This window comes from Leptosomus discolor, chromosome 7 (assembly GCF_034619465.1).
Source record: "Leptosomus discolor isolate bLepDis1 chromosome 7, bLepDis1.hap2, whole genome shotgun sequence".
Classification (NCBI taxonomy): Eukaryota; Metazoa; Chordata; class Aves; order Leptosomiformes; family Leptosomidae; genus Leptosomus; species Leptosomus discolor.
The window spans coordinates 38,638,603-38,653,492 of NC_141397.1; the positions used below are offsets into that span (position 1 = coordinate 38,638,603).

Consider the following 14,890-nt stretch of genomic DNA (forward strand, 5'->3'; position numbering starts at 1 on the left):
CATGCCATTTGTCTGCAGGTGGCATTTTAGCAACAGTGACTTTTCAACTCCTTCTGCTGGTAACGCACATATCCGGGACAGGATCTTTCCCAGCTCCACCAAAACCACCCCATGGTGTCATCATTACCTGACTTCTGAAACCCACACCATCCAAACACCCAAACACATTTGGGTTAGACCTTTGAATACATGATGGAGTCTACAGCAATCGTAGGTGACAAAATACACCGTGTTTTCCCCAGTGGTTACAACCTTCGCACCAGCTCCCACCAGGTCACTGGGGACCTCTGGACTCCCACTACTGGGGTCTGCAGGAAGAAAGGAGATGGCAAGTGATAAAAAGCACAAGAGCAGCACAGGCCATGACAAGAAGGTTGGGATAGGGTGGATAATGCCATATGATCTGGGACTCACAGTTAACAGACCATAAACAATTCATTATGTCTCTTCTGGATCACTTCCCTGCTCTGCAGCAGAAATTACACCACCCTGAGCCCACGTTTCCCATCCCTGCAGTCAGAACAGCATCTCCTTCACCATCGGCATGCTGCAGGGCTAAAGGCGCCCAGGGCATCCTCTGCTACAATTGGTGGGACATACCGTGAAACAGCTGCTGGGCATCAGGGCCATCACGCTGGGTACACCATGCCCAGGGCAAAGCAGGCAGCATCAGTGGATAACGCAGGCTCCTCTCATTGCCCCATTGCATGCAAGGAGCCAACAGCTTTTATTAATGCCATTTTATTTTCCCCGCTAGTCATTTATAAAAGAAATTGCCAGGAGACGCAGGTTTGAAGCATGCTTGAGCCAGGGATGAGCATTTAACACAGTTCAAGCCGGCTACAGCAACGCAGACCAACCCATGAAAACCAGGAGTGTATGCTTCGAAGGGATCGGAGCTGCCCGGCCTCTCTCCCTTATAGCCTTACTGCAGGCGAAAAGTAACATGATGGCTTGGTGGGGCATTTTGGAGATGTTTGTGAAAGTCACGGCCAGCCTCAGCATCTCCTCCTGCATCTCCCTCCTTTCATCTTCATTCCCGCAGCCATTGCTATCACCAACTGCTCACCTGAGGGTGGTTTTGAGAAGTTCCCTAGTCCCCAGTGATCACCACACACAGCACTTGCTTCAGAAACCCAAGCAAGGAGAGGGATCATGCCGCAAACAGCCCATCATCCAAGCCTTCCCCTCCTCCCCACAAGAACTGCCCTGATTTTGGTTGGCCTGCCTCAAGACATACCATGATTTCACCATTTTTAACCTATTTCTCTCTCCAGAAGACAGGGCCAGCATTCATCTTTAACCTCAAATAAGCAAACGACCTTGCCTGAATAAAGGAAGATGAAATATGCTTTAAAAGTCTCATAAAATCAATATTTTTGACCTCATGAAAATCCACCTCTAGCAGCGTCAAAGTGCTGGTCAGACTAAGCTACTCATCACTGCAGAACAGACCACACAAAAATCCAACATCACAATCCAATTGGTTTCTTTCCATCTCCCCATACTTTTGTGTTTCTCAAAAGTAGAGAAACTGTAACAGTTTCATCTTGAGAAACGTTTTATCTTGAGAAACAAAACCTTACAAGGACGCAGCAACATCAGCCCAAAGTCCCTGGAAGAGAAGCACCAGCTCGTGGGACACTTCTCTATCTATTGAATCTCTCAGTCCCTCTTATGAGCATGTAAACCTGGGTTTCAACAGATAGAGAAGACCAGAGCTTTCCGACAGCTCTCCTCTGGAGAACGTCTCAGCCATCGAGCAGAGTTCATCCAGCACAACACAAAAAAGGGGGGTTAACCCAAGTCCCTTACACCAACATTTTAGCTACTCTTGTAAGAGAAAGCTGCCATGCACCAATGCCCAGGAAACAAGTGCATTCTTGTCCCCTTTCTCCAAACACAGCTGTGAGATGGAAAACACTGTAAGACCCATGGTAAAACTGGAAAAAAAATCCTAACATCTCTTTGCAGGAACTGATTTTTCCCTTCTCCCTTTCAAGTGTTTTAAGAGTTGGGCCTGAGGAAATAAAGGCTCAGAGGTCTTTAAAAACTATGTCCCATCCATTGCCTGTAATTATGCCCATGGCACATCCTGCAATTGTGGGACACTTAATCCAGGCCGAAGAGAGGAGCTGGAAGCTGCCGCTTAAGAGGATAATTATGGGATTAAATAACGCCAGTGGCAGAGGTGCAAGTGGCTTGTTTCCTATCTCGCTTGAGTGCTGTCACAGCAAAGGGGGCATGCTACAAGCTCTGTACAGGAGCCACTGCAAAGGCAAAAGCAAGAGTCCATGCAACCTTTGCATGGCTGCTTTTCTAGAAACAAGTCTGTCTAAAAATTCAGATACCTGCATTGAAAACCACTTTTCCATGGCTGGAACATCAGTGTCTTTGCTACATCAAATTTCCTTTCAGGCCTGTCAAGAACTATGACAGCTTAAAATGGGGTTTTTTAGCCATGGGATAGGAACAAGCTGGCATTTCCACCGTTAAGTAAAATAAACACTCTTCAAACACACTGAAGGATAACAAAAGCTGAACAGGACCGCCCTGGCTCCCCCCACCATGCTACTTTCACCCACAAAGAGGTAATAGCCACAGCTGAATAGAGTTGTAAGGTTACTTAAGGAGAGTTTTACTGGTCAGAGGAGTGGTAAAGAGCTTTCCAAGAGCAGCCACCTGTTATCAGCCATTGCGATAAGGCAGCAGAAACCTGGCGGCAGGTTTCCTGCCACAGGCAGCCGGACGAAAAGGGCTCAAGGAGAGCCATGAGTTAATGGGGCTTTGCCAAAAGACCTGAATCCTTAGAACAAGCATTCACTGGGAGGAAAAAATAACAAAGACAGACCATCCTTGGCTCTAGAAATCTTGAATTTAAGGGAGATGTCTGTCCCTAGGAAGATCACCCCTGTGCCCAGTATGGCAAAAGAGCATCTATCTGCTCCCCCTCCAGAACATCCTGTGGAAGTGCCCTGAGTCACATCAGCATCTCCTCTGCTGATCCATAGCTGTACTCAGCCAGATTCATTATCCACAAGCCCTACAGAAAACACCAGAAACTGGTCAGTGCGTTGAGATGTGCTGCCTGCTACTCCAGTCCCATCCTCCCTCTACTGACTCAATAAGTCTTCTCCAAACCACAAGCCTGGTGGCCTTTCAGTGCCCTAAAGAGAAGGAGCAATCATTAACTTTCCAGCCGGCAAATCTCAGTTAACATCATCCATCTCCACAGGCTGTTTCACTAATCAGGTCAACAGGTAAATGGGATTTGACATGAGGTTACAATGTGCTGGAAAACATTCCCCCTGCAGACACTGGCCAGCAGACAGGAATAGGAAAAAGCAGTATCACCATTGGGATAAGGGAACGAGAGCATAAGAAGCTGCAGCAGCACTGCCCTCCACCCTCCTAACAGACTGCAGGTAGAGAAACTAGAGTCAAAAATTCATTGTTCTCACTTGTTGGTATTTCTCCCTCTCAAGGAAAAAAAAAAAAAAAAAAAAAAATCTTCCTTAGGCTGGAGTTCAAAGTAGGGAAAAAAAGCTCTTGGAAAAATCTGCTTCCTCCACACATCTGGAGAGCAACATCAAGAACTTAGCTCAGCTCACTTTTGTGTACCTTTCTCACATGACTGAGGATGCCTATTTTTATTAAAAACAATCTTCAGAGCAAACTGCAAGTTATAGAAATAGGAAAAAAACGCAGCTGTACAAATCCCTGGGAGCAGGCGTTCGCAGACAACTGCTGTGCTCGCACACCAGCCACGTGAACTGCATTGAAACCAAACACTTTTCTTCAGATCCTCAGTTTTCAGCCACTCTGTTTTTAACCAGCGTGTTGCTAGCTCAGTCCAAATAACTGTGCTCAGCTTTGCGGTAAACTCACTGCAACCAAACAGCAGCCCTGAAAGGGAGAAATTGTTGCCCCCAATGTTGTTATCTTGAATGTTTTAAACACCCAATCTTCAGTAAGATCTGGTTTTAGTCTAGGCCAGGTATGCGGAAAGGATGAGCAAGTCCACACTCAACAGGATTTATCAAGCAAGAAGTAGCAACTTTCAACTTGTGCAAACCACGCTCGGCCAAAACTCTGCTCTCTTCCAGGCAGCACAAGTACCAATATTCAGATAATTAGCGAGTTCCACTAAGCACCTTCTCCCTCCTCTTGTCAACTTTTTCCCCCACAAATTGAACGCAAAAATCACTTAAATGCAGAGTTAGAGAACATCAGTTTAAATGTATAAAGGGTCAAGTATATATAAAGACAAAGATACTACAACAAATTAATTAACCTGAAGAGACAGTGCTTTGTGCAAAACATCCTCACGTCTGGTTGAAAAGGCTTCTGAAAACAAGTGGTTTTCTCCCTTCCCTTTGTCAGTGGTATGAGCAAAGCTTGTACAACATGCAAGAAAGGGGAAGAGACGATTTCCCAATAACACACGGGAAACACACGACACGACAAGTCCTTGAGATTCACAACCGAGACAGAAACTTCATCTGGATTTCAAACGAACCAGTCTCAATCCCAAAGTAAATTCATGTAGATGTCCTTTTCTTTAGCTAGACTGCCATGCCAACACGCCACAGCGTTTTTGTAGTTTCAATGAAAAACACGAGCAACACTCCGCAGCCTCCCAAGAGGCACCATCGATCTAATCCAAAGTCCTAGGTGGGCTGTCAACACCCTGCATCCTCATCAAGAGCCACATCTTCCAAGCAGGCACCAGGATAGCTCATTCCCTGTGCTTCCTGTGCCACAAAGCTTACAGGCAGGATACCGGACGATATTCATGGTGCAATAAAGCAGTCTTGTGCAGAATAGCTACTGGAACATCATCATATTGCCACAACTGCAGTTTACTGGCCCATCAGTCCCACCCCAGTCACCACCAAAAGGCTACCTTATGGTGCACAAATGGTGGAAGATGAGACCGGGACGAACCAGGCTGGTCTTTGCTTTGCTCCCATCACAAGAAGAGCAAGGGATCTCTCTTCCACAGTGGGTGAAAAGGGAATTTCAAAGCCACTCTCCTCCTGTCAGCGATCTGGAGCATTTTGTGGGAGGTATAACTGCCTGCCAGCAGTGTGCGGCAGCAAGGAAAGCTTGCAGTTATCATGAGGTTCATACAGCCACTGATGAGTAAATCAAATTTTAGAAGAAACAGGACAGGCTAGTAGAGCATAAAGTGATCTCCATCATAATTAAAGTATTCATAAGAACCTTAATTACAAACAAATACATTCTGTTAATCTCATTAAGACATCTAAACATGGACTCGTTTTCAGCTACTCTTGTCTTAGAAGGTATAAAACTCATGACAGGGAAGAGGGGAAAAAATCCAAATGTTTTTTTTTTTTTTAAGTTTATTTCTAGCCCTGAAAGAACAGTTATTAAACAAAGTCAACAAATACAGTAGTTAATATTGCAGTAATTAAATAACATAATGGGATTAAATTACACAAAAGGCAACATTAAAATCTGAAGACAGTTAAAAAAATAAAAAGAAAGCTTGCACCTACTTCCATTTCCATTAATAGCACGAGGAACAGAGGGAAAACCAGACCAGAGGCATTTATTTATTCAACTCCAGCTGGAGAGACATTTAATCACCTCCTTGCTCCCTCCCCAGCCCAACTACCACCCGCTCTGAGAAAGGGACCCAGCCTCTTCCATCTGCTCTATCCACACCTTCACACCTCCCTGCACTGAGAGCGGGGGCGGGGGGGAAGCCTACAATTAATCTCATTAACACCTAAGGCAGGTCCAAGTGCATGCTTCCTACACCACAGTTGCTTTCAGTGAGAGTTGAGGTTTATTCTCGGGTAACAAGAGAATCCCTGGAGTCACCCATTCCCTGCACACTTGCCTCTCAGCCATAGGCTGCCCAGCTCTATATATCCAGCTCATCACACCATTGTACATTACACTTCATATGTGTCACATGCGTGTCTGATGCTGACACAGGATCTTAGCGGGCACGTGCGAGAGAGCAAGACGTCTGGGAATCCCAGCGCTTCCACGTGCAATCTTTCCCTTAGCACCTTCTACTCGAGCTCTGGCTTCTCTCTGGCTGCCCTAGTGACACAGCAGAGCTGAAGGGCTCTGCAGCAAGTCTTAAGGATGCTAATCTGCTCCCATCAGGGGAAAAAACACAGCTTGCAGTTTTTAATCTTGCAGACACATCCAGCTGACATTAGAAACGTGATGCCCGACCCACTAAGGCACAAAAGCACAGCACAGCAACCTTCTGGTGGCTCTCTTCTTCTGCCAGCTCCATCTCTGACCCAGATTTCTGGCAGGAGGGGGTGAGAAACCTCCCCACATAACAGAGCTGCCAGGTAGGGAAGGGGAGGTGTGGACACTTTCAGCCCCCAAGCTAAACACCCTTCCAGGTCACACAGCTAGTGCCAAGATACCTTTTGGTAACTTCTGGATTGGGCCAAGTTTTGTGTGCTAAGATGGCTGAAAGTTTGGAAATCATCTCCTAAGTAGACTAAATTGGTTTAACACATGTTACAAAATTTGTCCATTCTCATTCATCAATAAAAGAGAACTAATAAGTTAAAATTACTTACGATTTCTTCGTTTTCTATTTTAAAAAACTAAATTTATCGCAAGTAATCTTACCATCTAGCTTGTGCCATCAAAAAAAAAAGAAAAAAAAAGAAGAAAGAAAAGCTCCCGGTTTAACTCTGGCACAAGGAGTTTCACGAAGTCCATTGCCAGCAACGGACAAAGAAGGAATCATTGATATGACTGGTTTTTTCCTCAGCCAAGCCTCTTCACGACTTCATTTGAGCAGGGAGCCGGACGCACCCAAACCAGTGGCACCGCCATTACAGTGTTTACAGTGTCCACAGCTCATAACCCATTGTCCCTCAGAAATGCATCTAGATTTCCTTGCCTAGAATGAGACACTTCCTTGAATTTAAAACCATAACTATCCTTACGCTTATAGCTAGGGGGCTTTATTCCTGCAATGCAGCAGTTAACATAATTTAGCCAACGTACACTTGTACTACCATGCCAAGAGCAGAACGCAAGCCGAGCTGCGATACTGCAGCGCCCTGCACCACAAGGCATCTTGCTAGTACCACACCAATTCCTAGAAGCCAGCGAGCTACAGCAGTGGATGCTGCAAGACCCTAGCCCCACTTCCCCTCCGCCATCAACACAAATAGCCTCCGCTGTTCTGGCTGGCAAAGTTGCTTTTGTCATACCTTGGCCACCAGTCCCCAAAACATAGTTATCTCTATCACTGTACAAATACTGAGATTATCTGAACACGACTTCTATCTTCTGCCAGCAATGTTTGCAAAAGTGTGCAAAATGAATTTTATTCAGGGTCCTCCACCCATATGCAGCCATAACCCTATCTGTCCCAGGTCCTGCCCCACTGGGAATGCAATAAAATCCCACTAAAGCAACGGTTGTTCTTTCACAGAATCATTTGGCACACTGTTAATACAGTTGGCTCTTCGTTAAAACTGTTGGGGAAGTTGAAATGTATAGACTGCAGCACTAGGAGAAGCCAGGGGCACAGGCTCTTCCACACTTCCCCTGGTAACACTCCAAGAACTCAGCCGCCCGAGTTGCTCACTGTCCTTCAAAGGGAGGCACTTTTTCTTGCACTGAATGTTTAACTCCAGCCATTCTAGCTGGTACAATGGTCTTTAGCGAGAAAGGATCAGCGTGACAGATCACATCTCCTCAGCCTTGAGCTAGCTGGTCAAACGAGCCCCATGAACGTCTGATGGCACTGTTCTCCCCTCTCAGAACGGCGCTTTGACATTTCCAGGTGTTCGTAATCTTTTGTTTGAACCATTTTAAAAATCCTTTATCTTCAGTGTCCTCAGATCCAATCATTTGTTCTTCTGATTTCATTAGTACAAATGGAGTACATACAAAATTGGAAAAAATAGCTCTAATAGTTAAACTCTGACAACTCCATAGGTTGATGCATTATTTGCTTGGGGAAAAAAATTACAACATATACAAAAATGTATTTGATACAAAGAAGGGAAATGTAAAATAAAAAAGTCAAAGGCACCAGCATAACTTCCAAAGCCCAAGTCAGCACAGATACAATACAGGTTTTTGAACCACTCACTTCACCAAGCACATTATCCCTTAAGCTTCTGGCCAGCAAGTCTAATGGTAAAAAAAAAGAGCAGACAGGAAGACAGCTGGAATTATTTTCTTGCCCTGACTATAGCTGATCATTTGATCATAAATAAAGTATTTGACCTCTACCTATATATCCATAAACTGACATCCAAAGACTTGACCAACCATTAAGTTTATACAAAGAGGCCACATCTTTGATTAAAAGTCCACAGAGCACAGGCATATGAGAAACAGCTGAATATTTCTCTTCCGCTTCTCTCCATATTCATCTTAAAAAGTGAAAAACATCTCAACATCTTACAAATTCTTAAGTAGCCAAGTTGTCAATTCTACAGTACAGCGACAGCTAATCCATAAAAGAAATGAAGGGCAAGATGTACCTTCACATTTGTCACACTTGCCATGAATCTAGTCATATGGGAGCTTACTAGAGCGATTTCAAAGTAAAGAGGTAGAGGGGAGGAAGAGGAGAGTGAAAGAGATCAGCAGGTAAAATTAGTACTGCTCTCTGAAAGCTTGAATCTGTCATTCAAGTATCGAAAGTACCCAGAACGGTACAATGAATGGGAGCTGTTACAGCGAAGTCGTTAAAAACCCCTTAAAACCCCGGGCACAGTAAGTGGCATTTCTGGGCTGTCGGGGGGAGGGGTGGGAGGCGAAAGGCCAGTAATTCAGTCCTCAATTCCTTCTGGACTTCAGACAGGGATCGCTAAGAGTCGCCACAATTTATTTTGGGTGTCTTCTGGATGAGAGTTTCTTCCCTTTTGCAGACGTTTCCCCCCAACAAAATCCCTTCCCTCCCCCCACAAGTGTAACAATTTCATATATTATAAAGATTTGTAAAATACAAAACCAAAAAAAAAAAAAAAACAAAAAAGGATGAAGGCTGTGGCAGTAATGTTAGCGGTTACTCTTCATTGCTTCTTTGGCTGCCAAGATCAGTGGCGTCAAGCTAGACAGAGGTTTGGCCAGTTTCAAGAAGGGATGCTGCCAGGAAGAGAGAAACACAGTAAACTAGTGAAAGACACTGTTTAAAATGCCAAAAGCCTTATATCTACACAGCCCTTTTCATTCCGAGATATGAAAAGCAATGCAAATGCTATCAATAATTTTTCCAATTTTCCAATAATTTCCAGTAAGACTTCAGGGTACCTATTACAATCTTTGGTGACTGTAGCTCTTATTAACTGCTCTCCACTAAAGTCCTCAGAAGAAAACACAGAAAAAAAGGGTGCCAGTTACAGTACAGTTTATCACAGGCTGACCTTACTTGTGGCTTCTGTATCTCAGACTGTGAGAAGAAGCTGACCCTCACCTGTAGCAATTCTTTGGCTGATCCTCTTTTCTCTACATCCATCTCCAAACATCGGTTCAAGAAATCCCGGAATATTGGGGACAGTTTCTCAGGGTTCTGCAGTTCTGGTGTGCCATTAGTTGCTATCAAATATAAAGCCTGTAAAATGAGGAATATCATATCAACAAGCCAAATCTTTCAAAGATGCCAAACTAACCTGCCTAAGCGGCAATCCCTTAGTATAGATAAGAAAGAGCTCTGCAGCCTACTTCTCCTCACCCTGATGAGATGAAAAACCGTAAGAATGCATCAATTCTGTGTGATTCTGTGATTATAGGCAGTCGTGACCTATTCTTGCTAGTAGCAAAATAACATTCGAAATCTTTTGGCAATTGATACTTACTCTGGCAAAGAAAATACCAATTCTGACACAAGCAGCATTTTTCATAACCTAATGGATTTACTTTCCCTAAACTATCACAGAAGACTAAGCTCAAAGTCCAATGTTTTAGTTACAAGCAAGTTCTCATCTTTTGAACAGAAAAATTCAGGGTAGGGCTGGTAGCAAATTCAAGACAGCTGTCTTCCTTTTGGAGGAATTTCATCACACTGCTGAAGCTTGCTGGTTTTTTTCATTTCATTTTCTTTTTAACATAGATACTATTAATGAACAATTACTGAAAACATTCACATAGTAAACACCCACAAACAGTTCTAGCCACGTCAGGGCTTCTTACCCGCAGGGGGTTTTCATTGAGGTACGGGGGTTCTCCTTCCACCATCTCAATAGCCATGATGCCCAGAGACCAGATATCCACTTTAGGGCCATAGGCTTTCCGGGTGACCACTTCAGGAGCCATCCAGTAAGGAGTTCCAACCATAGTGCTACGCTTGCTCTGCTCTGGGGTGATCTGAGCACAGAAACCAAAGTCGGCTGTAGGATAACAGAATTTTAAAAAGTTAAATTGGTGTACACCAAACAAGGGGGCTTCCTAGACAACTTCTCTATTCTACACAGTAATTCTACTCCTCTACACTTGAGAGGGGCTTAGGCGGAGTGACTCCTTTTTTTTTCCCCCCCACTAATTCTCCGTATTACAAAATCCAACGTGCAAGACAGATACAAAACCTGAAGGTGTTCAAGCAGGGCAGAATTCCGTGGAAAGAAGGTAAGGCTTTCTGTCCTCTGGAAAAGCAACAATAGTATTACCCTGTAGAAGAACTGTATTTTGCCCAGCCCTTCCTTCAGGAATCCTAGACTGGTAACAGCCAAGAAAAGTAATCAAGCAGAACACAGAAGGCAAGTGTTCTGCGCATGGTGTGTTATACAGCCTGAGCTAGAAAAAGAACAAATCCACAAACCATGGCTTCTGCCCTGCTAAACAGATTTTATTTGTGCAGCTAGTGAGTTCAACATTTCACAGCAATCTGGCCATCAAATACAGGTACTAGAGCTGACGGACATATGGAAACAAGGCTGCAGGTACGTGAAGTACTACCCCACTCAGCAGAAGAAACCTGGACAAACAAACCTTTCCACAAGGTAACTACCAAAGAGAACAACCACACTCAAGAAAACGAGAAAAGTCACCTATTCCTATAGCCTTCAGGTGCAGCAGCAATGCATGTTCCATCATGTTACTTTATCCAGCTGCAGCACTCCCACTTCCCAGACTTCCCAGGCAAGTAAAGCATCAATAAGAACACAGTTAAGGCAGGAGACAGATATTACCTTATCATTCACACTGAGTTTGAGAGAGAGAAAGAGAGAGAGAGAGAGAGAGAGAATTTAAAATTTCAAGTGGATTTTGAAAGTGTTATGCCAAGCAGTGCTAACAAAAGAGCCACAGTCATGAAAGTGCTAAGTTGTACCAAGAGGACAAATTAACAAAGAACTAACCCCACCCTGATTGTCAAAGTGCTGCCTTAAAAACATAAAACCAACCAAAAAAAAATAAAAATCAAACCTATAGGAGTCACTGAGTTCCTGGCCAGCACTTCTTGGCCTTTACCAAGGTGTCATACTCAACTCAAAGCACAGCAGCGTACGTCTCCTGACCTACCAACGATGCCTTCAGCACCAGGCCACCAGCAAGGAGAGAAAAGACAGCCAAGATGTAGAACCCAGTTTCACCTACCAGTGGTGTGTGTAGGTAAGTAGTGCTGACAGGCAGACCGTTATCTCTTCTACTGTCACCAGTCTCCCAGAAGCCAGACTCCCTCAAAGAAGGGGAAGAGCTTGGAAAAAAGGTGCAACTTCTTCCACCTCCACCCTAAACAACTGCTGGAAGCTCTATAATACACAGCCAAAGAAGAGCTAGTCTCAATACTGATTACAGTGCCTCCCCTTCATATAGGACATTTTTACAGGTGACTCCTATTTTCTCCTGCCTTTCCTTCCTCCTCATCTTCCCCCAAACTCCTGGCGCCGATGTTTCTTTACACAGTCTGCTAACCCTGTCCTTTTGCCACACTGTTTTGCTTTGACAGCTCCTACGTTTTTGAGCCTTCTGCATCTAACTCTTCTCTGCCACATCCTCTAACGCAGCTATTCACTTATCTTCAGCCCCTTAATCCACACAGTTTGTGCACAAACGCGTCACACCCTTAAAAAAGCCTCCTACGCAAGCAAGTAGGGCATCCAACAATGCTGGTAAGCAAATCAGGTTGCTCATAATCTTTCTTTACACTCCTTACCATAAACAGTATGAGACTGCAAACCATCGACACTAAGGAATATTGATTGCTGAGATACATTTTCATGGCATTTCAAATTCCTACGCAACTGCAGAAACACCATCCCTTAACTTTTTGGTCACTTTTTCCTTTGCACATTCCCACATACCAAGAAGTCAGATATACACCTCTCTCAACAGTCCTGACAGCTTCTTCAAGTGGTTTCACATTTTTTTATTGCTACACACATTTACACACACCAGAAACTGACTTACTGTACGCAAGTCCATGCATGCATAACAGTCACCCGAAAAGCAAGTCGTTTCTTTTGTCATTTCACGATTACACTAATGAAAGTCTGTTACACTTCCAGTCCAAGAAAAGGAGTCCCAGTACAGGCGCAGCATAAGACTAGACTGAATACAAATGGTTAATAACGTACAATTTTCGTGTTAGTGACCTTCTAATGAAAACGGCAAAACATTAAAAGCAAGTCACGACAACCTGAAAAGACTAACAAAGCAACTGCAGTCAGCTGCAACTTTTCTCTTGCAATCATTCACATCTTTGCTTCACTGTATGGTGCCAGTTACTTCATATTTACCAACGTACTCATGTGGCAACAGGTTTGCTTCAACATTCTTCCCATCTAACACGTTCACAGCCTTAGTCTTAGGGCCCTCAGAATTGCAATACCTGCTACCTGCGAGTTATACATTTTGTAACACAGAATGAATTTCTACAACTCATAGTCAATAAAAATTCACCTCGAATTTCCCTGCCAACTCTCCTTCTACCGATTTACATACTTCAAGTCAAAGTTTACTGGGGAAAGGGAAAACAGAAGGTTGAATCAATTGTTTGGTACTCACTTAGTTTAACTGATCCATCCATTCCTAACAGCACATTGTCACTCTTAATGTCTCTGTGGATGACCTGGTTGGCATGTAGGAACTCAAGCGCTTGCAAGCACTGGATGGGGAAAAAAAAATAATTCAGAAATATTCAGCACATGGAAACACAATTTATGTACATGAACACAAATTCAATAGCAGGGGTTACACCCTTGGCCAGTGCTGAGCAAAAATAACAGGTATTACTTAAAATAACCAGCAGAGGAAGCTCTTGTGCTTAAAAAAATACTCTCCAGACCTCACGAGGTCAAAAATCATTTAACCATGGTTTCTCCGCTATCTTAACAAACCTGTAAATTAAACTCCTCATCTCCTGGTCATCACCCACGACAGTCTCAAAAATCCCAGATGTTAATTCTGGTACTTCCCACACATTCTCCAGAGGAACCATAAAGGAATAAGTGAGAGCTTTTTAGCCTCGAGTCTCACGAAGAGGAATTGGCGAGACTTCATTCTCAACACACATGCAACTTCTCCTACAGTGAAGGCTGTAAAACATCTTCATTATGAAAGTTACTAATACTGGTTTTGCCCTGGTTTTAGATCAAAACCTTTTCTGCCTAAAAATGTGCTGGAACTTACCTTCACTATTTGAGAATAAAAGGCAAAAAAGATTGTAATATTTTTCTCTTTTAATATAAGCAGAACATTTACCATTTGCAACCTGGCACAGATGTAGTCCCCAGTGAGTTTTTTGTGTCTTCATTTGCTTTATCAAAATGGCACCAATTTGCAGAATGAAGCATATCTAACACACCGGGCAACAGAGTTTCAATGAAGTACAATAGTTCAACGTTAGACTTCTTCCTTGGAGAAGTTAATTACTGTTACCGTTAATAGTTACTTTCGGTTCTCTGCTTCCAGCTCTGGTTTCTCTGGAAACCATTACCTGTCCATACACGTTAATGAACCAGTTTGCCTTCCATCCCCTCCCTTTGGGCGAGTCACCAAAAGCAGACGTCATGTTGATGTAGGCAAATGGGGTTTTTAAAAGCCTAAGTTTCTCCTGCACAGCAGATAATACAATTATTTCTCTTTCTGCCATAATAAACCAAACCTGAGCTGGATGCCAGCACTGCCTCAGGGCAGAAACCATTGATAAGTTGTGACATCAGCTATTTTTAACTCTTCCATTTGAAATCTTACTGCAATTTTAACATTATTCCAACTACAATTTTCTGGAGAATTGTTTTTCTGAGAAATCCATAAAGAAAGTTTAACTGTCACAGAACTACAGATTTCACACACTATGAAAATGAGAAAGGGATAATCTGCATCAAGTTCACCTTTATCTTAGCACACGTTTCTTAAAGTATTCCTGCTTCATCAGATCCACTTTCACACTCTAAGCAAAGACAGTTCCCCTTCTTCCTTCTGGAAAACGCTCTGAAGCTTTCAGGATGTTGTCCACATCTCTACTTTCTACATTACCTATGTATGAATACTCAGTTTTCTTTTTGGTGCCTTTGAACATACTTTGCTAGTCAAAGATAAAAAAGACATTCTTTCCAGCTGCTAAACTTCATTGCTCTTCCTTGAACTTCAGAATATCTTTCTGCCAGCAGGACTAGGCAACACAAGTACCAAAACCAAGATCTTTATTTACTCCATCACCTAAAATTCCCAAACATCCAGCTCAAAACCCACCACAATTTCTTTATGTTAAAACTTGCAAATGTCCTATTTTCCAAGTTAAACTCAATTTATTATTTTCTGTAATTTTAATATTGATTTCTGCTCTCAGTATCATTCATTCTTCATAACTCAATGGCTCCCAACAGCGATTGCTGCAATGAGTCCTAACCTAAGTATACCATAAAACCCAGCAGAATAAAGTGCACCTTCATTCCTCTGCCCATCAACTATAATACGC

The 14,890-nt window shown here is 43.3% G+C and overlaps 1 protein-coding gene across 1 annotated transcript in view; it reads right to left on the minus strand.

Moving 5' to 3' along the window:
• Positions 1 to 9,026: 9,026 nt before the first annotated feature.
• PAK2 (p21 (RAC1) activated kinase 2) overlaps positions 9,027 to 14,890 on the minus strand; it is a 41,535-nt gene continuing 35,671 nt past the window's right edge. Inside the window, exons 12-15 of the mRNA XM_086468483.1 lie at positions 12,976 to 13,075; positions 10,165 to 10,361; positions 9,449 to 9,586; positions 9,027 to 9,120 (exon numbers count right to left, since the gene is read on the minus strand). Of these exons, the coding sequence (XP_086324609.1) occupies positions 9,034 to 9,120; positions 9,449 to 9,586; positions 10,165 to 10,361; positions 12,976 to 13,075 (522 nt within the window). The 3' untranslated portion in view covers positions 9,027 to 9,033. The remainder of the gene's footprint in view (positions 9,121 to 9,448; positions 9,587 to 10,164; positions 10,362 to 12,975; positions 13,076 to 14,890) is intronic.